The sequence below is a fragment of the Amblyomma maculatum genome, chromosome 1, assembly GCF_055883805.1.
Source record: "Amblyomma maculatum isolate TAMU_Amacu chromosome 1, ASM5588380v1, whole genome shotgun sequence".
Classification (NCBI taxonomy): domain Eukaryota; kingdom Metazoa; phylum Arthropoda; class Arachnida; order Ixodida; family Ixodidae; genus Amblyomma; species Amblyomma maculatum.
This window is the reverse complement of record NC_139344.1, coordinates 78093119-78120022: the sequence shown is the minus strand read 5'-3', so window position 1 is coordinate 78120022 and position 26904 is coordinate 78093119. Positions and strand designations below refer to the sequence as shown.

The following is a 26904-nucleotide window of genomic DNA, read 5'->3' as shown; positions in this document are numbered from 1 at the left end:
GATGTAGAGGTATGTCCCAAAAGGAAATACAGAGTCGTTTTCTGAGCTGGTATGACCACAGCTGCAGCGGATGCCTGCGCTGACACAGATCCATCGGTGTATACGTGAATATAACTGGAATATTCTGACCAGATGTGTGCCAGAGTAAGTTGTTTGAATCCACTAATTGGTACCATTGATTTCTTTAGTATTCCGGGAACACGAAGGTGCACCAAAGGTTTATCCATCGTCCATGGTGGTTGGGTGGGACGATATGGGAGGGCATATCCTGTCGGTACTTGCGACTGAGGGCAGCGGAGTGCACTTGTAAAACTGCAGTCCGGCCTCTCATCCAGAATCTTGCTGAGTGGGTGAAAACGGTGTCTTGTAAGTGCTCGTAAATACACACGAAGTGGTTCGTGTGACAAGTATATGGACATTGGGCGAGCGTGTGCCTCTTCAATTGTGCCTTTGTTAGAGGTGCATCTGGGCAGTCCAAGGCATATTTTCAGTGCCTGCGCTTGCACGCTCTCTAAAGTCCGCAAGCAGGAAATGCTCATACTAGAGAGTACTGGGAGACTGTACCGGATGTAGCCAACAAACAGAGCCTCGTAAAGCCGTATTAAGGAGCGCTCAGTTGGACCCCATTTGATGCCAGCTATGTAACGAAGTACATGGCAAAAATTAATTAGCCTCTTCTTCACCATAGCAATATGTTTCGACCAAGATAGTCGGTGGTCAATAATTACTCCCAAGAATCTGTGCCTGGAGACGTATGGTATTACGACTCCATGAAGGGTAATCGGGTAGCGGCTGACATATTTTCCCGTAAACGCGATCACTGCACACTTTTCCGCCGCTAAAAATAAACCTTGACGCCGTAAGTACATCGATGTTGATGACACAGCTCGTTGCAGTCTCGCACGTAGTTGTGGGCGCGTCGAACCAAAGGCCCAGATGCAGATGTCGTCAGCATATGCACTTATGTGGATGTTAGTTGGCAGGTCACTCACCAGGCCAATTAGCGCAACGTTAAATGAAGTTGGGCTGAGAACTCCTCCCTGTGGAACATTTTTTTAATCCCTCCATAAAGCGGTGAACTTTATAAAGTACATTTTTAATATGTTAGAAATACACTAAACGGGTAAAAAATCTATTTTTAACATATTTGAAAATGTATACAGTGCTGCAATTCATCATCATCATCATCATTATCATAAGCCTGACTATACTCACTGCAGGGCGAAGGTCTCTCCCATATTCCTCCAATTAACTCGGTCCTATGCTAGCTGCATCCACTTGACCCCTGTGAACTTCTTAACCTCATCCGCCAACCTAACTTTCTGCCGCCCCCTGCTACGCTTTCCTTCCCTTGGAATCCAGTTTGTTACCCTAAGCGACCATCGGTTTTCCTCTCTTTGCACTACATGTCCTGCCCATGCCCATTACTTCTTGATTTCCACTAAAATGTCAATGACATGAGTTATTTCTCTGACCCACTCTGCACGTTTCCTATCTTCTAATGTTACCCCTACCATTTTTCTTTCCATAGCCCTCTGCGTTGTCTTCAGCTTAAGTAGAACCCTCTTTGTTAGCCTCCACGTTTCAGCCCCATAGGTAAGAACAGGTAAGATGCAACTGTTGTTTACTTTCCTCTTGAGCGATATCGGCAAGCTGCTGGTCATAATCTGAGAGTGCTTGCCAAATGCGCTCCATCCCAATCTTATTCTCCTTGTTATTTCTCTCTCATGGGCCGGATCTGCGGTCACTACCTGTCCTAAGCAGACATATAAGCCCATCACTTCCAGTGCCTCACTACCCAACGTAAACTGCTGTTCCTTCCCTAGACTGTTGAACATTACAGTCTTCTGGATATTGATTTTCAAGCCTACCTTTCTACTTTTCCTGTCCAGGTCATCAATCATTCATTGCACTTCATCCCCTGAGTTACTTAGCAAGACAATATCATCAGCAAATCGCAGATTACTGGTGTATTCTCCATCTACCCTTATCCCTAACTGCTCCCATTCCAAGTCTCTGAATACTTCTTCTAAGCAAGCTATGAACAGTACTGGGGATATCGTGTCTCCCTGCCTAACTCCTTTCTTGATAGGAATTTTGTTACTTTATGCAGAACTATGGTTGCTGTGCAGCCACTATATTCACGTACGGCTCGTCTACCCCCTGATTTCGAAATGCCCGCATGACCGCCGATGTTTCTACTGAGTAAAATGCTTTTTCGTAATCAATGAATGCTATGTATAAGGGCTGGTTATATTCCGAGCATTTTTCTATACCTGGTTGATGGTATGGATATGATCGATAGTAGAAGTAACCCTTTCCAAAAACCTGCTTGATCTTTTGCTTGGTTGCAGTGTAAAGTTGAACTGATTGCATTAGCGATTACCTTGGCAAATACCTTATACGTAACAGACAGCAAGCTGATTGGTCTTCAATTTTTCAAGTCCTTAGTGTCCCCTTTCGTATTTCTTCCATGGTTCCAGTACCGTCGATGACACCAGGCACTGCGTATACAGGGTGGCCAGTTTTTCTAGCACGATATCGTTCATCCCCATTTGTGCGTCTACTGCTCGCAGTCGGCTACCACCTTTCTGTATTGCTTTTTTTTTTGTTTACATCACGCAGCAGGGACTCTAAGGCTCTACGTTTCTAAATCAACACTTTTTCTAAACAGCACGCGAAAAGGTAAGGTGTACTAATAACTCCCTACGAGGTTCTACAAGGTGGTACTCCAGCTGAAAAGCCGTCAACGCTCTGGGGCGTGCATTTATTAGTGAAAAAGTTTACTACGCAGAGTTACACAGAACATGAGCGCCGCTCGGCGCGAACGCAGCCCTGAAAGTGCACGCCTTCTGCCCCGTCCGTATAGACTGCTACAGATTTGCGTCTAAATTTTCTCAAATCCTAATGGTCTGAGAGATCCTCCTGAGACTGAGTTTGTTGCACCTATCTAAGCTTATCGAATTTGCGGAGCTTAGTCGATAAAGATTCTCTACCTGGCTATTATCCTGGACATCCAAACGATCCTTTGCAACATCCTTTCGTCGTGACCACGTCGGCACTCAACAGATGCTACCGATTGACACCGTTTCCTGAAAAGCAAATACTGCGTGGCGGCACTTCCAGACAAATGAGACGCAACAACGTCTCCATGTGTTGCGCAAGCTTGACTGCGACGTCGAATTTATCCTGTCCATCAACCCTATACGTACAAAAAAATACTGTTCGGTGATGTAGCCACGGATCCGTGTCTGAGTGCACATTACGAATATATCTGAACTATCCAAAGGGATCTTGGTCTTAGGTCTATTGACTAATTTCCTCTTGTCCAGTCGGTCCGTCGTTCTGTTACCCTAAATGAACGTTGGCTAGGTGTATAGAAAAATTGCTTCACTTCCAATTTCTGGTGCGCGCGCGGGAGGTAGGAACACTGTATCAGATATACGTTTTCCGATCCCTTCTGGTTTTTATCTTTCTTGCTCGCCCATAAGCACCCAGAATGGAAGAGGTTGCTGCCTCAGCAACCAGCTGGTCAGAAGAGGAGTGCGCACCCCAACTGAGCGACCTACGAGTAACTGCCTTCATATTTTGCTTCTTTATTACATTTAAATTATCAGAAATGTCAATCTTGAGAAATGGTAAAAAAAAAAAAAAAAAAAAAAAACATTAGAGAGTCTCTTAGATGTTTCTTAAGAATAGAATGGCGAAAGACTACCCTTCTTCTGTCACACTTTCCCCGGCAAATGTGCGTTTGGACGGTGCACCATCCTTCCTGTCGCGTGACGTTCCTTGGCGCGCGTTCAAGTGTGGGATTGCAGATGGCAGGAACGCTAGACAAGAACACATCTCGCAAAATATGACAGATCTCGCACACAGATCGCGCACACAGATCGCGCACACAGATCTCGCGCACAACTCTCGCGCACGGGATTTGGTTCCATGAGCCTAGAAGGGTTTTCGCCTTAATAAATTAAATGTAAGCGAAAGTATGCCCAGCATTAGCGCATAGTTTTTAACCTGTGTATAATTGAGTAGGAACATTGATACAACAGACTCTTAGCGTCACACGGCTGAAGCCATCCGATACATAAAAACGGTCGTTTTGATAAAGAGCCGTGAAAGCATAAGCCTCAGTGCACCGAGGGAAGAAGTTTCAGTAAATAAATAAATAAATAAATAAATAAATAAATAAATAAATAAATAAATAAATAAATAAATAAATAAATAAATAAATAAATAAATAAATAAATAAATAAATAAATAAATATTAGTAACACTAGCTGCTTCGCAAAAAAAAAAAATCTTCTTCGCCTTCTTTTCCACCAGAAAGTTCGTACCAAATGCTTTCAACCCTTTTGTCCAATTGTCCAATCGAAATATAACAGCACGTCACGCAAGCATCAGCGACGAAAAGAAAGCTCTCTGTGTGGCATGAAGTACAAGCATTCGGCGTACAATATCATGCGGGTACTTTGCACTCTCGCTGGTACGCACGTGGTTCCTCAACGATATACGGGTAAAATAGACTGAGTTGGAAGAACGTACTACGCCTAATGTCATCCGATCGCGCGTCCGATAGCCACCGGCTAAGCGGCCTCTTTCAACGAAAGCGGAACAAAGATTAACGGAACGCTTTCGTCGCTTAATTCCTTTCTCTTCCTAGTGGACTATCAATGTTCGTTTAACGTCTGTGAAGAAAATCAGCAAGATGTACGAAACAAACATAAAGAACCCTCCAACGTACTATCTGCTCTCTACAACATGAAAGAAAACTTACGCCGTAACGAGGTAGGAAGTGCGGGTTAATACTCGTGCTCCATGGCACAGGCCGAGATCTTGCTGTACCCGATAACAGCAACCCATTACGGTGCGCACTGGAAGGGGTCAAGTTGAGATTAAATAAACAAGATATGCCTGTGCAGAATTACGTGATACGTACTCTTAACGCACTAGCTCCCATTCTGCTGCAAATAAAGGTTCATAAATAAAAATTATGGGAGGAAAGTTAAGCTCCGCGTTTAAGGGACGCGATAGCGCAGGCTAGCAGCCCAAGTATAAAGCTTCGCTTTAACCAAGCGACGTGAACGGGCCTGCTTGGTTCAGGGATAACGTAAAAAAGGCTGATCCTATCACCCTCCCATATGAGAAGAAAGGCCCGTGTTTGCAGCTCTTGCCAAACGTGATGTCAAGCAACCCAACATCCAGACAGAGCGCGGCCATGTCAGCTATCGGCTCCCGCCTGCAAGCGTCATGAGCGTGATTTCTCGCTCACAACACCAACGCACACGCCGCCAACGACGCTGGAGTTTCTGGTGGATGGAGCCTTTAAAGCTATCGTGTTAAAACTGTAGCCCGAGTACATTTTGCGAATGCACCGCAGCCGTCAAAGTTGGTAGATATGCAAGAAGGTACACGTATCAAAATGCATTCCCGCAGCAAATATGGATGCACTCCTTGGAATGTCGGTTTGGTTTTTGTGGTTTACTGTCCCAAAGCGACTCGGGCTATGAGAGACGCCTTAATGGAGGGCTCCGGAAATTTCCACCACCTGGGGTTCTTTAAAGGGACAGAACACTGGTCAAAATATGTCATGAGATTATGGTGGAGATGAAAAGACCTTGCCTCCTATAGTACAGATCGACTACTGCAATATCAAAGAGGCTTCACAATTATAATTTGCCATTGAAAATCACATAAAACAACTGAGGCGCTATCTAGCAGATGAACTCTATTACTTTCGGTGTACTACCCCTCGTGACTACATGTCAGCAAAATATCGCTGATTTTCGCAAGTGCACACTATACTTTTTTCTTCTAGGAATGCTTGTCATAATTCATCATATTTTGCACTCTCTCCACTGCGCCCTAAAATGAAAACCACCCCTCCTTTCGCACTGCGAGAGGCATACTTCCAGGTTTCGCCACTAGATGGCGATACAATGTTTGAAATTCAGTGAATGAAACAATGATAGTACCCGGTAAATCTTTGGTCGACGAGGTGTACGTTATTGTGCCGTAACAGCATTGAGTGTGAAACTGAAAAGGACGTTACTGTAAGCAAAAAATGTCGAATTACTGCCTGGCTAGTGAAATATACATTTGTTTTCGGTAGGTCTTTTTTTTTTGTCTACCACCGTCTTCATCGCGGTAGCTGCTCACGGTTTCCAGCATCGGACTACATAAAAACGGGCGCATGCACTGATCGAAAAATTCTCGGTAAAAATTTTCTACAGCATTTCTACCAAAAACATTACGGAATCGAACATTTTAGGCATCAATCTTTCCATTGCGCCGGAAAATAATTAAGACCTAAATTCCAGTGTTCTGTCCCTATAGGGGGTATTCACATGACGTCACAGCTGACGTCAGTATGCAGCCGACGCCATCTTTGCGTCCTGTTTTGACTAGTACTAGTACGGGGCGGCGGTTAGGTTAGCTGTTCGTGCGCGTCCGTTTGCTCTGTCACTCTGCCTCACGCCAGCACCGTTGTTATGAAAACTCAGTCAGTATCATGAGTGACAGTTCGATTTATCTGCAAAGTGGGCGCGATGCGGACAGAGACCTGTACGAAACAAAACTTTGGTACCAACCCGTGTGCAGTCGATATGCGCAACTGCACGGTAAGCGTCGGCCTGTGCCCACGCATAAATATGTGCGACATTCATGAATTCCTTGTCCTACAGACGAGCTTCATCACAAGAAACCAATCGCAAGCCTACTGACCACTCGAATAACGCAACTACGTTACAAGCGGCTGGGTTAAGAGCCGCGGTTGAAGCAGACGAACTCGCGCTTTGTGCAATTACGTGCGTGCCGTCCAACGTTTATACCAACTAAACCGCTGAGTTTTTGAAGCTGATATTCTGCATAGAAATGGCGTTTAGTAGCCAGTATCTTTTATACAAATCTTGTTTGGTGAACTTGCCTCAATCGATCAGAAGAAGTCGGATGTTTTTTTGCATCGTCTGTGGCGGTAAGCAAGCAAAAGAAATCGCTGCCACACGCCACAGCGATGACACCGGTAGCGCCCCCTCGTTGCCTTGCGGGCTCGAAATAACTTTTTGCAACAAAACTCTTGAAATACAGCGCAGTTTTGGCCAAGCTAAACTTGATTTGTTATTAGAGATAAATTTGTTTATAAAGTTCTTCAAACCTTCTGCAAAAAACAACTCTGCCCGCCTACGTTCCTTCGCCGAATCTGCATGCGGTCTGCTTTGATTAGCAGCCGACACAGATGATGCGAACATCCGACTTCTGGTCGAATGAGGCAAGTACGGCAACACAAAGTTTAGCGAGTCCTCTTTGAAGGATTTTATTGCAACAAAACACGACGAGGAGGTGTTGGCGGCTCGCTGAATGCATGCGCATGACTGCAAGCGATACATTGCCGCGCTGCTCTTTTACCGGAAATGTGTCTTCCGAGTGCGTGAGGAACAGTCGTGCACAGATAGTGACAAGAGCTGGCTGCTCGGGCACATCCGGAAGATTCAAGTACAGCCCATTTTGACATACATTTCTCACATTCCATGATAATTGTGCGGTTGTGCAGTGCCAGCCATACGTGGCATCACATCTCGTGGAAGTGTCTCGTTCGGGTGGAGTTGTTCGTGTGTACTTCCGGAACCTTAAAATGCCGAGGTCTTTCGTGCAGCTCTTCAGCTTCCGTTGTTTACACTGTGCACGCGTCTATTACAGTCTACGATAGCTCAATAAATAACATATATCTGCGGATGCCACTGCTTGTAGAACCGCACGACAGCACTTGATACATACGTTTGCCCTGTTCGTTCCGTGGACACAAAAATGGCCGACTGCGCCTCAATTACCCACAATGCACAGCGCACGGCTCGTCAGTGAATACCCCCTATAACGCACACAGCTATCTCAGAGTACACAGGCGCCTAGCTTTTCGCCTCCATCCAAAAACGGCCACCTCGACCAGGATTCGATCTCGCATCCTTTCTCGGGCACAGATGTCGGGCGCCCTAACCACTGCATCACTGCAGCGGGGTTCTTTGGAATGATGTCAGTATTGCCACGCTAAAGGAATTACGAGCACTCGTTGCACCCGCCTTTCAAATAGAATGTATACACTGAGCCAAACTATGATCCAAAATAATACTCTATCTCGCTCTTTTTTATTATTATTATTATTATTATTATTATTATTATTATTATTATTATTATTATTATTATTATTATTATTATTATTATTATTATTATTATTATTATTATGAGCAGCCATCTGTGGACTACTCCGCCGCTCTTCATCGAGGGATGACTCCTGGCGATATTACCTGTTCATCTTCTGCCTCTGCTCCTCCCCGTGCGGTTAACTCACCCAGTGCGATGAAGAAGCACCGAAGTCGAGCCATTACTGGCGCATCGAGCTCATCTGTCCTGAACGTTGCCATATACAAAAAAAAAAAAAAAAAAAGCGTCCGAAGACTATTTTCGTCTCTAAACTCAGCAGTCCGATACTACATCGGTAGACCTTACCAACCATCTAAAATCAGTGAATATTACCCCCATTTCCTGCCGGCAGATGAAAACAAGGTACGACTCCTACTCGTCCTTCCACATTGAAGTTGATGAAGAATCCTACAGTAAGCTTGTTGAGCCTTCGATGTGGCCGATGGGTTGCATATACAAGGGCTTTCGTGGGTAGCTTTACGATGATATGCTTCATCCCTCTGAACTGACGCAAAATTGCAGTGGCCCCTAATTTGGATATCTATTATCAAAACGCCCGAGGTCTTCGGACTAAAGGATCTGAATTTTTTTTCTAGCGTCTTGTCCTCTTGTTATACCGCTGTTGTGGTTACCGAAACCTGGCTGTCAAGTGATATTCCTTCCAATGATTTCTTTCCAAATAATTACTCTGTTTTTCGTAGCGACCGCCCTGAAACAGGTCCCAAATCAAGAGGAGGTGGAGTGCTCATTGCTATTGACAGTTTTTTGAAGTGTGTTCGACGTTCCGATCTGGAAACTGTTGAAGAATGTGTGTGGCTCGAGCTCACTTTAAATCGACATGAAAAACTTTTACTTCCAGCTTTCTACATTCCTCCGAATCTTCCTCCTCCAGCCTATGATGATGTTCTGCTCTCAATCGAACATGTTATAACCCGTCATAGCAAACACAAACTTCTTATTTTAGGCGATTTTAATACTCCTGGTATCAACTGGAACTCATTTATTTCTTCTCACAACAATCATTACATATTAAGTAAGTGTAACGCTCTACTTGATTTTATAGCCTTTAACTCTTTGCAGCTACACAATTTCATTGAAAACTGCTGTGGTAATGTTCTTGACGTCTGTCTATCGAATTTTAAAAGTGTTCGAGTCTCGAGTTCAGACATACCGCTTACTCGCTGTGACAAATTTCACCCTCCGCTTCTAGTTACTACTGCTGTCTCTGCCTCACCTTCTACTAATTCAGATCGGGTGAGGAATTCGCCCCGTTTCGCGTATGCACGTGGTGATTATGTCGGTCTTTTCAATTTCTTCTCTTCCGTCGACTGGTCCCTTTTAAATGACATTAATGATTCAGATGGACAAGTCAGTCGCTTTACAGAAATAGTTCTTGATGGTATGCGTCGGTACATACCTTTGCATACTCCTACGCGTAGGAAGTTCCCTTCCTGGTTTTCAAGGGAACTAATAACGGCGTCAAAACTCCAGGAACGGGCCCATCGTAAAGCGAAACGCCCTGGGTTTCACAATTGGGCAAATGAGTTTCGCCGTGTGCGTTCTCTTTGCAAACGCCTATACAAGCGGGACTATGACTCCTATCTTGAGTCTTTAGAGAGGAGTGCCTCAAATCGTCCTAGTCAGTTCTGGCGTTAGGTTCGCAAGCGTTCCATTAAATCAGATTTAAGTATCAGCTTAGTTGACTCTCAGGGTTCGGAAATTCGGGATGTTGCCGACAGTTTTGCCAAACATTTTTCCTCCGTTTACAAACATCCACATTGTGATTCCGTTTGCCTCCCATCTGGTGCACTATCTAATTCCATTCTCTTTGACGAGGAGTTGATAACTGAGAGTCTTAAGCGTCTGAAACCATCTTTGTCTCCTGGACCTGATGGCATTCCAGCTGCCATAATAAAAGCCTTCAGTTATATCTTTGTACCAGTACTGACTGCCATATTTAATAACTGTTTAAAAAATGCTGCCTGTCCTCGTGTGTGGAAAATGGCACGCGTGTTTCCTGTCTTCAAGTCTGGAAACAAATCTGATGTTTCCAATTATCGTCCGATTTCTCTTCTATGTGCAACCTCTAAGCTTTTCGAATTAGCTTTGCACAACGTACTTTCCTTCCATCTCAAACATATCATAGTACCGAATCAACATGGCTTCATGTCGGGTCGCTCTACTTCTACCAACCTAGTCACGTTTATGACGTATGCCTCTGCAGCAGTCCTTCAGAGGAGTAAGGTTGACACTGTGTACTGTCATATGAGCAAAGCTTTCGACGTTGTTACTCACTCACTACTTCTTGAAAAACTTCTACTTTCTGGCGTTGAAGTCTCACTCGTAGCCCTCCTACGCAACTATCTCCTTGATCGCTTCTGCTTTGTCAGTGACAATGGACAGACTTTTTTCGTTTACCCTGCAACGAATGGAGTTCCTCAAGGTTCAGTACTAGGCCCGCTTCTCTTCTCCGTTTTTATTAATGATGTTTCCTCGGCGATAAAGAACTCCTCGTTTCTTCTTTATGCTGATGATGTAAAAATATTCAAGGTAATACATTCTTTTCAAGATTGCTTGTTGTTTCAATCGGAGATATCTGCTTTTTCTGATTGGTGTGCGATGAATCGACTTACCCTCAATTCTTCCAAAACTAGGGTTGTGTCCTTTACTCGTAAAACACAAAGCTTTCTCTACCATTATTCTGTGAATTCTGTGTTGTTGGACAGGGTTGATGAAATTAATGACCTTGGTGTACTTTTTGACCGCACCCTCAGCTTCTCCTCTCACACTAAACGCATTGCTCAGCGGGCTACGCACACACTCGGATTCGTTTGCAGACTTTCGAGAGAGTTCCATACTCCACTTCCGTTCCTAAAACTGTACCTTTCCATATGCTTGCCGGTCTTGGAGTATGCGTCGGTTGTTTGGAATGGCACTTGCAAATCGAACTTGGACAAGGTTGACAGAGTACAAAAAAAAAAAAAAAAATTTACGGATATTTCATTATCGCTTTCCTTGCGCAACTTCCCCCTCTCGCTCCACCAGGAGCGCCCAACTGAATCTTCCTTATCTTCACTGCCTTCGTATCCGACTTGATATCATATTTCTGTACAAACTCCTTCATGGCCACATTATGTGCCCTCAGCTCTTAGAGTACATCCTACTGCGCGTTCCGCGAAAGAGCATGAGGGAATTCAGACCATTTCAGGTTTCTCCTCTTCATTCCCACTCCCCTCTGAACAGGATGCAGTGGTTATTTAACTCTTTTTGTCCTCACCTTGACATCTTCCAAAACTCGCTCTGTTCATTTACATTGGATGTTCGTAGAGTTGTATTCTAAATAGTACTTTATCACATATAATTCCCACTTTCTAGCCTTAATATTGTATTTACTTCACTGTTTGCTTTTTCTCCTGTTCAATACTGTGTATCTTGAACTACTTTTTATCCGTTTCTTACTTATATTTCAACTTTAAACTTTATATTCGAATCTTACTGTCCCTTGTTCAATTTTACTTCTTTATTGTGTTATTCTGTATTTCTAGCCTGTGTTTTAAGTGCCATGCACTTGTTGCGCCTGGAATGGTTGTTTATTTTATGTATATTTCTATATTACTATAATCAATGTCAGTTATTTGTTGCTTTTTTTTTTCTCTTCTATCTGGTGTGCTCAAAAATTATCTCACTCTGTATATAAGTGATGCTACTCATTGATTCCTTACTTTCCGTGATACTTTTCGTCTCAGTTTCATTTCATGTATTATTTATTTCTTTTTTTGTGTTCTCTCTGTGTGTGTAAACATGTCTATGCTTTTTCATTTTTCTTTCTTTTTTTTATTTGTGCTGCAGCACAAAGACCACATGGTTGTTCCTGCGCACATTAAATGAAGATTGATTATTATTATTATTATTATTATTATTATTATTATTATTATTATTATTATTATTATTATTATTATTATTATTATTATTATTATTATTATTATTATTATTATTATTATTATTATTATTATTATTGATTGATTGATTGATTGATTGATTGATTGATTGATTGATTGATTGATTGATTGATTGATTGATTGATTATTTACCCCGCCGAGGTGGCGCAGTGATTACGGCGCTCGACTATTGTTCCCAAGGACGCGAGATCGAATCCCGGCCTCAGCGGCAGCTTTTCGCAGGAGGTGAAAAGCAAGGCGCCCGTGTGCTGTGCGATGTCAGTGCACGTTAAAGAACCCCAGGTGGTCGAAATTTCCGGAGTCCTCCACTACGGCGTCTCTCATAGCCTGAGTTGCTTTGGGACGTTAAACCCCACAAACCAAACCTATTATTCTATTATTATTATTATTATTATTATTATTATTATTATTATTATTATTATTATTATTATTATTATTATTATTATTATTATTATTATTATTATTATTATTATTCGTAGTCTCACTCATAACCCTCCTACGCAATTATCTCCTGATCGCTCCTGCTTTGTCAGCATCAATGGACAGACCTTCGTTTACCCTGCAACCAGTGGAGTTCCTCAAGGTGTTGTGTTAGGCCCGCTTCTCTTCTCCGTTTTTATAATGACGTTTCCTCCGCGATCAAGAACTCCTCGTTTCTTCTTTATGCTAATGATGTGAAAATATTCAAGGTAATACATTCTTTTCAAGATTACTTGTTGCTGCAATCGGACATATCTGCTTTTTCTGACTGGTGTGCGATAAATCGCCTTACCCTCAATTCTTCCAAAACTAGGGTTGTCTCATTTACTCGTATTAATATTGTTTTTGGCGGTGAAGAACACACTTACGCGCAGATTTCAGTGGTGACGGCCTGTGCATACTCGACATCGTTGATGACGTACAGCCACTCTTGGTCGGCGCTCCGCGCACTCTTTGGGTAGATGGTCTTGCGCTTGATGGCGCAGACGCGCTGGTCGATGCTGTCCTCGTGGTTCAGAGGCTGCCGCGCCAGGATCTCCTTGTCACTTAGGTCCACGTTCAGACTCTGCAGAACACTCCGGATGATCTGCCTGCGAGTAATAATGCACCTCTTGGTTAATAGTTAATCTTAGTCAATAACGCTGATAGTTGCAAAAAAAAAGAAAAGAATCCCAAGATTCGAAGAAACGGATATCATCGGGCATTTCACAGACTGGTGCAAAAGAGTAATCTTCGAAGCATACGAAATGGCAAGGGCCGGTTCCACGCACGGAATGCGTCAGCGATCCCTCGATAGCGCTGGCGCGCTGAGAGATTAAATTGTTAACAGGCAGCGCGATGAAAAGCGGTGGTACACGGGTTACGGGTTGATGAATTGGCTTATCATCTTGTATCTAACTCGTGTTTGCACATTTTTCTTTGTATGTGAGTATATAAGAAGAGGAGTACATGTAATAAACAGCTGAAAGTTCGCACGAGTACCAGTCTTGCCATATTTTTTTTTTTTTTGTAATTCGTCCTTGTGCCAAAGTATAGCGCGACTTCCTGAAGATGAAAAACCAACTAGCCATCATTACAGCATAGCTTCCTTATCCCGCTGAATTATCCGCGGATCCCAGAAATTCAGCGTGCGTAGCAGCAAGACTATAGTTCTTTTATTTCTTCAACACGCTTTGGTAGAATTTTCGAGAAGGTTTCGTTTACTGCAGAGGACACCAAAGCAACTCTACTTCCGGGCACGAATTGAACACTGTCATTGATGCACACCGCTAGAGGGCGTACAATCCCTTTTTATGACTTGCCGTTAGAAAACGCAACCTCGCTCTCTCCTCCGACTCCGTCTCTACCGAAACCTATCTCCCTCGCGGCACTTTTCCTTCAAATGAAAAAAAAAAAAAAGAGAGAGAGAGAGAGAAAAAAAAAACCTAAGGTACCTAAAGAAAACTATTTGCTTTAATATTTGTTTGAACTTGCGCAGTTTACGTGCCACAAAAGAGTGCAAATAATATGCTCTCTGTAAGCTAGCCCCATCATACGAGTAGAGGCCCCGCGAAGCTGCGCTGACCTAGCTTATTTTTGCCTCAGCCACCATTATGCCTGCAATGACCAAGAAACCAAGTCATTTTGCCTTACTCTCCGAAGAGAGGCGAACAGGGGTAATTTTGCTGACTTCCACTATTCCTTGTAAGACGCCGGAAAAGGCAGTGAGCCTTGAGCTCACTGACACACAGTCGCCGCATAGCAGCAAGTTCTGGAGAACTAGCTAAATTAAACCAATTGGCGCCGCTGCGTTACAGTCCAAACTGCAGACGCGTTGCGGAGCCGCCAGTACCTCTCGTGGTTCCAGCAGTGCTATGCAGCTAAGCAAGATCCTGAGTTTGTCTCGCTACAGACAATGCAAAAGTTCGTATACATATCTTTAGCAAACTACGGACTTTCCAATTTTCCGATTCAGGCTTTTATTTGGAAAGCCATGGAGCATACTTCGATGTGATATCTGCAGGTGGACTGTGCGTAAAGGTGGTCAATATGTACATGATAAAGTGCAATTATAACATGATTGGTCATTATATACACGATAAAGTGCAATTATAACATGATTATTAAGTAAAATTAGTTTAATTTAAAACTCTTTTTTTTAAGGCACCGAATTATTAACGATATTTCTTCACGTCATCCCCGCTGTAAAACTTGGCTACTCAAGGATCAGTCGAATGGCGCTGCTTCTCCTGGCACTGCACGAAGTGCACCGCATCTGTCACCAGCTGAGAGCTCCGTTCCTCTAGGAGAGAAATAACAGAGCAAAGCAGCGATATCGCGGTGCAGCACGTAATTTTCTCAAAATGATTACCGTGATTTATGGCCTTTTATTTCTGACTAGATCTGTCACACGTTCACTTTCTTTAACATCAGCGACAACAACACTGCAGGTGTGCGGCATCCGTCGTATCAGTGGTTCAAACTCGCCGGGCTACGCTTCGACAGCTCACGGGCTCTGTGAAATGCGTTCTTGCCAAATATAGTTGTCGTAATAACTCAAATAGTCTTCAACAGGCCTAGACTGAAGTGTATATGAAAGAAATACATTACATTAACGCGCAACTATACTGCCTAGGAAAGCATCACACAGCAGCATTTCAACGCGCGTCATCCCACGTACTGCGTCACGCGGCACTGTCAAGAGGTGCGCCACGGTATGTCCTCGCGCCCAGTGCCATAGCCTTATTTGCCAATACAAACAGACGAGCGTTAGCGCAGAGTCCTAACCAGCTGACTGCTCTCTCTCTCACTCTCTCTCTCCCTCTCTCTCTCACACACACACACACACACACACACACACACACACACACACACACACACACACACACACACACACACACACACACACACACACACACACACACACACACACACACACACACACACACACACACACACACACACACACACACACACACACACACACACACACACACACACACACACACACACACACACACACACACACACACACACACACACACACACACACACACACACACACACACACACACACACACACACACACACACACACACACACACACACCGCATAACAGCGTCTGTAGCTCATTTTGACGCAACTTGCTTGGTGAGACAGGGCCACTTGTAGGGAGCTTGCATGAAGCGATGTATGCTGGGTAATCCGCCATGATGTTGTCGCTGGCAGCAGACGACGCAGCACGGCGTAGCGCGTCACTCACACTAGCCTCGTTTTCATGGTCGCGTATACAGTGCTCGCAGTGCGCGCAGACGATGCTGGCGCGATCAGACAGGCCGACTGCGGGTTCTTCATAATTCCAAAAGTACGTGTGCATGAGTGCGGGAAGGCAAAGGATCCCTCTGGCGTTGCCGATGCGAATGGCTCGCACGGGCCAACACTCGGAGATCGACGCCAATTCGGGAAAGTATCAAACTACTCGCCAGAACAAGAAGTCATGAAGGTCGCCGATATCGACGGGAGGCCACAGGTCCAGACGTCTGCGCCTAGCGTGAACAGGTCCGCGCCGCACTGCTTTGCCTTTCTTCATAGCGCGCCCGATTTTTCGGGCACAGCGTCGACGCGTACGTTCTCGGGAATCTGCCAACAATATCACGCACATAAGGGCAGAGCACGAAAAGCCGTGTATTTGCTCGGTGGGCCATCCAAAACGACAAGGCACTTGCTCAATTCAGCCTGGCTCCGCTACTCGCCGTCTGCTCCCAGCGACAACATAATGGCGGATACCCAGCATGCATCGCTTCATGCAAGCTCCCTATACATCGACCTTTTTAACCACATCAAGATTGGCTTGACTGACGTTGTCTGTTTGGTCATCGTTGTTTGCAGCCGCCTTTTCTTTCGTTTTGTTTTTACACTGTCCCTTGATTTGGCCAAAATAGACGGGCCAGTCTTGTTTTGCTCTTCGGCGATATTTCCCAAGCACGATTAGCGCAGCCGCTCCACCTCGGTCGAACGCAGGGTGTGAGGAGTTGCAATTCCTGTAAGGCGATGCTTAGCGATGGAACATCGTGTTCGCGGGAAGCCAAGATTTGTGTAAAAAAAAAAAAAGCTCCAGGGACTTTAGAATAGGCATGTCGCCCAATGACGCATAAGCTGCCCTGAGTGAGCCATGACACTCAAGTAGTAAAAAAAAAAAAAAATGAAGTTTGTTCCTGCTGGAAAAAAAAAAGAGAGAGATAGAGAGAGAGAGAAAATGGGGCCGACGCTTTTTATTAACCAACACTCACTCAACAAAGCCAATTGAATCCGAACGGCAAGAGCGAAAGCCAAAAAAGACATCTTTGTCCGGCAGATGGCAAAGCACCGCTAAGGCGACTCTTTTGCCCCTTCTCTTTAGCCCCCTTCCCTGATCATTTTCCTCTCTCGGAGTTGTTGAGGTAATATGCGCGCATTGTGATTGAGGCAGTTATGCACCTTCCCTTTCCTCTCAGTCACTCCACCCCAAACACTACCTCAAATTCCGGTCGTATATGTAAAGCGGCAGGTTTTTGCGAGTTAGCACTGTATACGGGCTTCTTGTTGGCATCAAATGTCAGAGGCCCCGCCGTTGTGGGGCAATGGTTAGGGCGCTCGACTACTGTGCTCAAGGATGCGGGATCGAATCCCAGCTTCGGCGGCCGCTTTTCGATGGCGGCGAAGAGCAAGGCCCCCGTGTGCTGCTCGATGTCAGTGCACTAACGTTAAAGAACCCCAGATGGTCGAAATTTCCGGAGTCCTCCACTACGGCGCCTTTCACAGCCTGAGTCGCTTCGGAACAAACAAACAAATGTCAGAGAGCATGTACCGTATATTCGCGAATCCACCCCCCCCCCCCCCCCTCTCGATTCTAAGCACCCTCCCCTCCATTCTCACAAACTTTTTTTTTGACAAAATGTTTACGTGCGCACCGCACCCCCTTCAGCACCTCCCTTTTTCTAAAGAAGTGCGCGTATCCAAAGTCGCCAAGCGTTTTTTTTTTTTTTTTTTTTTTTTGTGTCGGTGAACCGGAGCTGCCAGAGTCCTGAGGTGATGCCTGGCTTCATGTGTTGCTGTGTTCGTACACATTACATGACAGATGGCGTCCCAGAACGCCGAAAACCGGCCGAAAGCGACCATAGTAACTATCAGTGTTTTGTCAGGTGGGCCTGGTATCGGCAGCGCTCGGCAGGTTTCTGGGTATCGCGAGTGCGCGTTGCTTTGTTTAGTGTCAGTTGTTTGAGAGCCGTAACAGAAGTCTGAACGAGTGTGTAGAGGGCTGCCTACAGCTTGAGGTTCAAGCGAACGTCAATCGCGTTTGCTGAAGGGCGTCTGCCAACCTTGTGTGCTAAATAAATTATTTATGGCGCCCGTCTCATCAAGATATCGCCGCAAAAAAAAAAAAAAAAAAAAAAAGGTGGGGGAGGGGGGATTTTTCGAATCTAAGATCAGGGTTGTCCTGTCCTTCAACTTATAGGTCAACAATCGCGCCGATTCAAAATCGAAGAACGAACAGTAATAGAAGTGTATATCTTTAAAAAAAAAAAAAAAAAAAGAAAAAAAAAACGTCGATCAATTTATGGCGCAACGCACATCGACATGTTTGCTGAGAGATAACACCTTCGGAGAACAAAAAAGAAAAAAAGAAATTAAATTAGTAAGTCTTACCCATCTGGTTAGGCTATCCCCAAGTAAAACCATATGCCTGCTTGGTTTAGAACGCTAGTAGCAATAATGCCACTGTTTTAAAACCTGCCGTAGTACGCACTGGTTTCTAATTCCTTTAACTGACGCTGTTTGGCGTGTACATAGTATATCCGTGAGGCTTTATGATTGCGACTGATTGTGATCCAACGTTATAACTGTGTGCTGGTAGTGGAAACTCAACTCTGTGTAAGAGCTCATTGCTAACATGTATGAAAATGCAGCGCTGGATTTCGCGTCCAATTTATATGTGGCACTACAAATGCCGTCTGCCTTGGGAGCTACCTTGTTTGTCTTGTTTTCATTCTTGAAACGCAAATATAATGGGCTGGATTAACTATATAAGTCTGAAGTCGGCTCCAGTTGCAGAAACCGTTTTTTCTTTTTTTTGTTTGTTTCAGTAGTTCTTCTAATCTCTTTGCACTGTAAAATTATTCACCTATCGGAGTAGTCGGTTCTGGGTTTTTGTTTGCTATTTCATAACATTACCGAATTCAAATAGGGCACAGTAACGGGAACGTAGATGATTGAGCTCTGTGCCTATATGGCTCCGTGTCTTCTTAGTTTTTGACGCTCTTAAGCAATGTTTCACGTCCCGATCGGTGGAAGGGTGCATTGGCTGAATGCCTCTCATTACTGAGAAAACAGTTCGATGTTGCGCCGAAGAGGGTTTTTGGAGGGGTTTTACAACTGAACCTCCCTGTGACTTTAAGCTTCCGGTATATGTGCATGGTTTGGTTGCGCCCAGTATTAGGGATGCTGTCTCTACCATTGAATTCCGTTGGAAAAAAATTTTATATCTGCGAGTTAGTTGTTCATCTACGGCGTTTCATGAGCGAATCTTGTGACTTTGAAAGAGCAACCTGTGACCATTCCCTTTTTTTTTTTAATTTTTGTAGGCGCCGCACGAGTTGCATGTGTTTTTTTTTTATTTCTTTTTTTTTTTATGATTACCAAAGTCGACGGCAAAAGTTTGGAGGAAGGTCGCGGCCGCCACCAGTGCCGACCATATAGTACGGCAGAGCCGAAAAAAGAAGCAGCGTGCTTTTTCTTCTTTTTTTTTTAGTAATAGAAGAAAAATAAAGCGCGACGCATTCATTCAAGCGTGCACTCATATATTTTGGAACTGCCCCGCCCTGTGCATCGCCGCAACACGCTAGTGTCGCGCAGTTCATCCTGTTTCCGAGTCCCAGCTTCGTGCATTCTCGAAAACGAAAAGAAAACAAACTGTCAGGATGGTTCGGAATGTACGGCCTCCTTGAGCAAAGACAGGTAGGTATAAGAACGCACACGTGCAATGCGGATTTCGTTTCAGCGCGTGTGCCCCAGGTTCGCAGCAAAAATTGCATAACCGCCTGGCCTTTCGTAAAGCGAAGATCAAAAGAAGATCGCATAGCGCACAACGCTGGCACGTCCTTGTCATCTTTTAGCAAAAATATTCCGCTTACACAGAAGCATGGTGTTTCCCGTCTTCGGTGTTGCCCTGACTGCAGGCAGAAAATCCTACATGTACAAGACCAGGACTTTTGTTCTCTGTGATTTTTATTATGCTCTAAACTAAAAGCCTCTACGCCTTTACAAAGTGGCAGCGACATATTTTGTTCTTATATGTGATTGCATACTTGCGATAATACGGTTTCAAACAGAAGCTACAACTGGCATGACCGTAAAAATTCGTTGGAGGCACTTAGATCTCTTCTAAGTGCGGTAAAAAGAAAGCCTTTGCTGCGAGTGTTTGCACTCATTTATCGCCTTTTCACTCATTTGCTTCTTTTGTGCTCTTTTTACTCTTTTCATTTTTCTTTGAAAACGTTGTTTATTGCTTCAAGGCATAAAGAAATACGTAAAAAAATTAAAATGGGTATTAAATAAAAGAAAAAGGCTGGCTGTTCGAATAAAGTTCAAGAGAGAACGATGACAAGGCACTTGCGTCCAAGCAATGTACGAAGATGGGTTGTTCGGCGAAAAGCCCACTGCCGTTAGGTGCCAAATTCTCGTCGTCTTCAGTACCGGGCAGTCCCACAAGTGGCGAATATCTGCCTCATTATTGTGCGATTTGCAGACAGAACACCCTGGACGTTGATATATATATCGGTATTGAGACCATGCTCGTGTTACAGCAGGGGTGAGGGCAACCCCGACCTGGATCCTCCGTAGCGCAGCCTCCTCTGCGCGGGTAAGACTGCTGGGGAGGGTTACCGCGCACGGTGGGACAAGAGCACGTGTGCGGCGCCGAAGGTTCTCCTTTCTTGTGAGAAGCAGGGTGGCATCATTCATACCGATGAAGCGTGTCATCGATGAGGGTAGAGTCGCCTGGCGGGTTGCAGAATCTGAAGAGGTTTGCAAACTGAGTAGGTCACGTGAGACCCACTCACTTCCAACGGTTTGCGAGATGCGAGCCGCCAGACGATATATATTCTGGCCGATTTCCGGGCTGCGACTGACGCGTCGGAGCAGACGTGTTGCTGATTGGTTGTTCTTTTTCATTGTTTTTACTAGTTTTTTTTTTTTTGCTCTCGACTCACTGTTTTCGATGTTGTAACGAAATGACGAGGCCTGACATTAAAGCTTTGCAACGTTTTTGTCCGTTTTCTGCACAATTTTGAAGTCAGTGGCTGTTTTGACGTCTGCACAATATATCGGCATCTTTGGCTATTTTGAGGTCGAATTGACTTTTATGGCTGTAATTAATTAACCAATTACTCCTAATCAACAAAAGTTTGCACACAGATAGATTTTTTTTTCTCCCTCTACCATATACAACAATTATTTCACTCATCAACCAATGCATTTCTAGACAATGACGGTGTGACCCCCTCCGTGGATGCGCAGATCCTGTCCACACTGATGAGCCATTTCACCTTAAAACGCAAGGCACTTGGCCCTTACTTGCGCGACATTCGTAGAAGACTGATTTAGAGTTAGCAGCAGCCTTCGAAGACAGCTCAGAGCGTCCCTTTTGCTGCACAGATATGAAAAAATTAACTAGCTTATAGCCGGTGAGTAAGCAGCAATACGTAACGATATTTAGGCAACGAAAGTGGCGCGCCTACGTTCTTCAGAAACGTATCATTTATTTATTTTATTTGAAAATACTGCAGGCCAATATTTTGGCCCGTGCAAGAGGGGCAATACAAGACATTCAATGCTTCACAGATAAATAAAAAAAAGATACAATAAATAGACAGTTCATGCGGTTGCAGTTAGTAACCAAAACAACAAATACAGCACTTATTTATTCATGAAAATGCTTTCAACAGCTTTACTTTTTGTAGAACAGGAACGGTCGGACGCGGATTTAGGCGGAGACGGAGATTATGTTTGCCATGGAAACTGCGTTCTAGCCTCTTCATCAGCGCCGACCATGCATATTGCCGCCAAGGCTACCACCTTACAAAGTTCACCGCCGGGCAGCGAAGATGTATGGTTGTTGAAGATTCACGCTTGGTGTTGGAAATCAAGGAAGAAGACGCAAAGTAGGGCGAACATGATGCGCGAGCTGAGTGAATGCGACACTGGTTAGACGCGGTTTGTGTGTCTTCCTCGCCATGGTAGCCGCCTGTGCAACACCATAAGGACGACAGTGACGACAGCGCCGGAACGCTGGATATTCTGCAGATCGTTTCAGCACGTTTTTAGCACAATTTTGACGTCAGTGGCTGTTTTGACCTCTGCACACTATATCGGCGTCTTTGGCTATTTTGACGTCGAATTGACTTTTGTGGCTGTAATTAATTAACCAATTACTCCTAATCAACAAAATTTTGCACACATATACTTTTTTTTTTCACCCTCTACCATATACAACAATTATTTTACTCATCAATCAATTCATTTCTAGACAATGACGGTGTGACCAATTAATACTGTCACGTCAAAACTGCGACATATAATCGCTGCTTCTTCACTTGTTGTGATTTCTGTTCTTGAGGAAGGCTGGCTTCCGCGCTGAAGTGAATTATATTGACGAAGAAGCGACCGTATCGCAACTTTTCATTTTTCACCTGACCTCGACTAAACTGCAATGTCACAGGCATCGCTAGGCTGTTGAACCTGAGATAAAAAGAGGTGAGAAAAGGAATTCTATTGCAAGTTACTTAGCTGTCGTAGCCTTATAGCACGTGATGATCCATGTAATATCTAACGCATCATTACAAAGAATAAAATATGCTATCATAAACTAGGCGTCTGTACTCCTTAACGCATTCCGCTCACTTTTGACATGAGCCATGGACACGGACAGAAGTTGAATGCGGAAGGTAGTTACATGAATTCGCCGCGTGAAGCGGAAACATTTTCAACAAAGATTTGCCCTTGGACTGTAGCCGCAGAACTGTGCAGCTTACAGACAGCAATCGCAGTATCTGTCATTAGTTATTCACGCCCTCTGAACAAGCTTCAGGACACCGCGGACAGGGCGAGATGAACAAGACGTTGCGGACGTTGAAGCGCTGCAATCACGTTTTTCTTTATTGTATATTTGGAGCGCAGCCTGAAACAAGCAAAGAGAAACGCTTCGAGTTTTCATTGTTTTTATGTATCCCGCATTACCAATTTAGTGCGACCCTCGAACCCTCGTTTAACGAGGCTTCGCCGAGCCGATCTTGTGACTGCAAGATGTAGTCGAAGAACTACAGGCATAGTCCCACACAAGAAGAACTCACGAACAGTTTGGCTGAGCTCTTTCAACTCGCTTACTCACTACGGTCTGTTCTATTTTCCCAACCTTCCTTACCGTTTGGAAAGCACACGCACACGCACACGCACACGCACACGCACACGCACACACACACACACACACACACACACACACACACACACACACACACACACACACACACACACACACGCACACGCACACACACACACACACACACACACACACACACACACACACACACACACACACACACACACACACACACACACACACACACACACACACGACACACACAGGTAAGTGGAAGGATGAACATTGCTTCAAATTGAAACATTTATTACAAAGCTGACCATTGTCAGGACTGAATGGTAAGCAAGAAGGGGGAAGAGAAGGAAAGGCGGTTAAAGAAAAAAGTAGAACAAGAACAAGAGAAGTGAAACGCGAGGCGGAGGAGCATGGTTTACGGTCACGATAGCGGATAAAGACAGGAAAAAAAAAAAGGGGGAAAAAAAAGAAGATGGGCGGGTATATCTATTTTTTTTTTCGGCTTCTGCTCTTTTTCCAGTTCTTTTTTTTTTTTTTTTTCAAACCACCTTTCCTTCTCTTCCCCCTTCTTCGTTACCTCTCCTGTTAAACCCCTGTTCTATATCCCCATACTCAGTCCTGACGAACGTCAGCTTCTGGCCGAAACGTGGATGTAATAAATGTTTCGATATGAAGCAATGTTCATCTTTCCACTTACCCGCGTGTCTGTGTGGAGGGGGGGGGGGGGGAGACGATGAGGAACGCTCAGCCCTGCGGGACTGCATCGCCCGCTACATATATAGGCAGAGAGAAGCACATCCTTTGATTGCTTCCGGCAAAACTGACTCCTGTAGTTTAGCCCAGGTAAGAAAGAAGAAAAAAAAAAAAAAAGAAAAGGCAGCCTGTGTGGTAGTCGGAGGTAGAATTGAGCATTAAACGGCAAGAAGTTTTATGAACACTTATTCTCTGTCACAAATGGCAGGCTTGAAACGAGCCGCACGTGTCCGCAATGGTCAATGAGCATCCATGCTGTCAGCTATTGAAGCTCATGGTCGTCGCCGTCATTTTCGCGGTGAAATCTGCCCATTTCCGCCTCTTTTGGCGCGCACCGTGTATTTTGTATCTCCGCACTATTACAGCTTCTCCAAGTCCATGCTGTAACTCATAGCTCCGTGCATATATAAGGTCAACTGAAATAGAGTCGAATCAGCTGAGGCCAAAATGCACACAGCACCAACCGCCGATGGTAGCACAACTACGTGACAGAGGACCGAAGAAGCGGTTCTGAAATATTAAACAATATATACAGTCATTCTGCGCCACGCATTGCAAATAACACAATGATATACACCAGTTAATAAGCGAAAGGCAATATTATTAGCTCTTTTCTTACCACAGAAAAACAAGACCATTTCAGGGTGGTGTTCATGAATTTTTTTTTTTCACAGAAAAATATGGTTTTGTTTGTTTTGTTTTTTTTTGCATCATAACATTGTGTAGCTAATAGAAGTTACTGAATGACAAAGGCAAAGAAGCACAATTTTTAGTGTTTACAAAGAAAAAAAATATACCGCCAGAATTTGAGACTCGCACACTAAATGAAAAAGAAAGAAAAAGGAAACGTATCAGTCAGAACATCGGAAAATAAAAATTTAGAATACAAGTTTTGCGCGTCGTTATTTGAGAAACGAGTAATAAAAGTTAGAGAACTCTTCGTGATAAACTTTTTGGGCGGCGAAAAAAAAAATTATGCCAATTCATTATTTATTTATTGATACCTATATTGGGAAGATTACATGAGGGGTGGGCTTTTACAGTTCTTCTATCAGTCCTTCAGTGAGTGCCGTGAGGTGTGCTCGATGAGTGTGATGAACTGCGGAAGGTGATCACAGTGTGTACCAAGAACCTGTTTAGATGCGCAGTGTTTCATGCTGAAGGCAGTTAGACGGCTTCAGTGTGATTAAGGCAATTCGAAACGCGATGAGAAGGCATGATGACACAGTTTCCATTTGGTGAGTGGTGAAATTTACAAAAAATGCTGTCTGGTTAGGCGTGAAGGGAGGGCAGGAAGATTCGATTTTGACTTGAGAATAATGACACTCGAATGAAATGAGTAATTGGAATGAATGAACCTTGCGGCACAATTCTGGATAGATTCGAGGGATAAAGAAAGTTCTGACTTGTGAGGATCCCGAACAGCGCATACGTATTCCAGTTTGGGACGGGCGAGCGTTAAATGGGCATTTTTGCTGAATGAGGCGCTAGTCGCATGTTACGGCGCAAAGAACCAAGCATGCGATTGGCGTCTTTAGCAAAGTTAGAGACGTAAGTATACCATTTAAGGGAGTGGAAAATAGTGATACTGCTACAGAGGGAGTTTAGATACGTTGTTCTTGTCGCGCCTGCGGATTTGCGTCGCTTACCAGCATGCCTATCGCTCTGCAAAAGCATAATTTCAATTCGCGCCTGACTAAATTTGCCGATCACGAAATTTCTGTCTACCAATTTCAGTCTCCTTTTCAAGAGAGAAGCTTCTTTCTTGAAAAACACTACGGCGCAACGAAGACGACACAAGAAAGAAAAGGACACCACATGCGCACAAGGAATGAAATTTGCTTCCTGGAAACGTTTCCATAAAGATCTGCTTCGCCACGCATTATTTGTGTCTGACGACCTATCTTTGATGGTACTGTGTATTGGTTTTATTTTACCTTGCTTTTATTTTTTATTTTTTTTTTACGTTTTAGGTTTCGACTGCTTTTGCTTCGAATACATGACATTGTTTTTGCTTCCAGTGACTGACTGCTATTGCTAAGATTTTTGTTAGTTACTTTACCTTGTTTTTTTCCTTTTTACGTTTTAGGTTTTGAATGCTATTGCTTCGAATACACTGTTTTTTATACGATTTAGTGACTGCTTTTGCTAAGTTTTGTTTCGTTTCTATTGCGTTACCTTTGTTTTAAGTGTGTAGTCATATCTGTTCAGTCATGTTATTCGTTGATTCCTGATAACGGCAGGGTTGAGAGCGATTAGGCTTTCAACACATGCGTGGCCGAGGGTTTCAATGTGTCACCTTTTCTTCCAATAAACAGTTGGTAGTGTGCGCATGTGGTGTTCTTTTCTTTCTTGTGTCCTCTTCGTTGCGCTGCAGCTGCTTTCAAGTCACGAACCAACTCGCCCCGTAATCCGTCATTCTAAACTCCTTCTCTTATCGCCGACAGGCGATTGGCATGTTTAATATTTTGCGTTTTATTCTTGCCTTTATAGGGTCGCTCTATTCTTTATAGCGGTCGCAGTTGGTTTCCCGCTGCAAACGTTGCCAGTCGCCACTGGACGCGGTCGCCTTGATTGCAAATGGTCCAGAAGAACGACTATTGGACGAGTTGGTACATGGTACAAGGCGTAAGAGTGGACAGGACGAACGAAGCGCCGTGTTCGTTCTCCGTTCGTCCTGTCCACTTCGGCGCCTCGTATCAGCTTGCAAATGCTGCCAGCTATGATCAGTCTTCAATGGTCCGCGTTCCCACACTCTCAGCTCAGTCAGCTCTTTCAACCCGGTGGTGAAAGCTGGCGCGCGCTGAAAGGCGCAGACCCATGGGCAAGGCAGCGCAAGAGAAATGAATGACTTGTGAACGCGAACATCGACAGAACTCGAAAACTACTTCGCATAATTCGCGCCAAACCACAGGCTTTTGGCGGGTAATGCAGTGTTCCAGGCCTCAATGGTAGTCGGAGGCACCGGGCGGTAGCCACGTGGCTTTGCGGTGAGTAACCGAATGACGTCGCCAAAGAGAGTTCAGTTTCGTTCAGTTTACGGAGTTATGTCACTCAGGGCAATGAGAGACACATGACGTCGCCACAGAGGCAAGGGGAGCGATGAGGGGAGTT

General features: G+C 44.3%; 1 protein-coding gene across 1 annotated transcript in view; it reads right to left on the bottom strand.

Annotated features, from left to right (window-relative positions):
- The window catches only part of LOC146202861 (uncharacterized), a 132825-nt gene that overhangs the window by 26311 nt on the left and 79610 nt on the right, over positions 1 to 26904 (bottom strand). The window contains exon 3 of the mRNA XM_084588385.1: positions 13001 to 13222. Coding sequence (XP_084444511.1) covers positions 13001 to 13222 — 222 coding nt within the window. The remainder of the gene's footprint in view (positions 1 to 13000; positions 13223 to 26904) is intronic.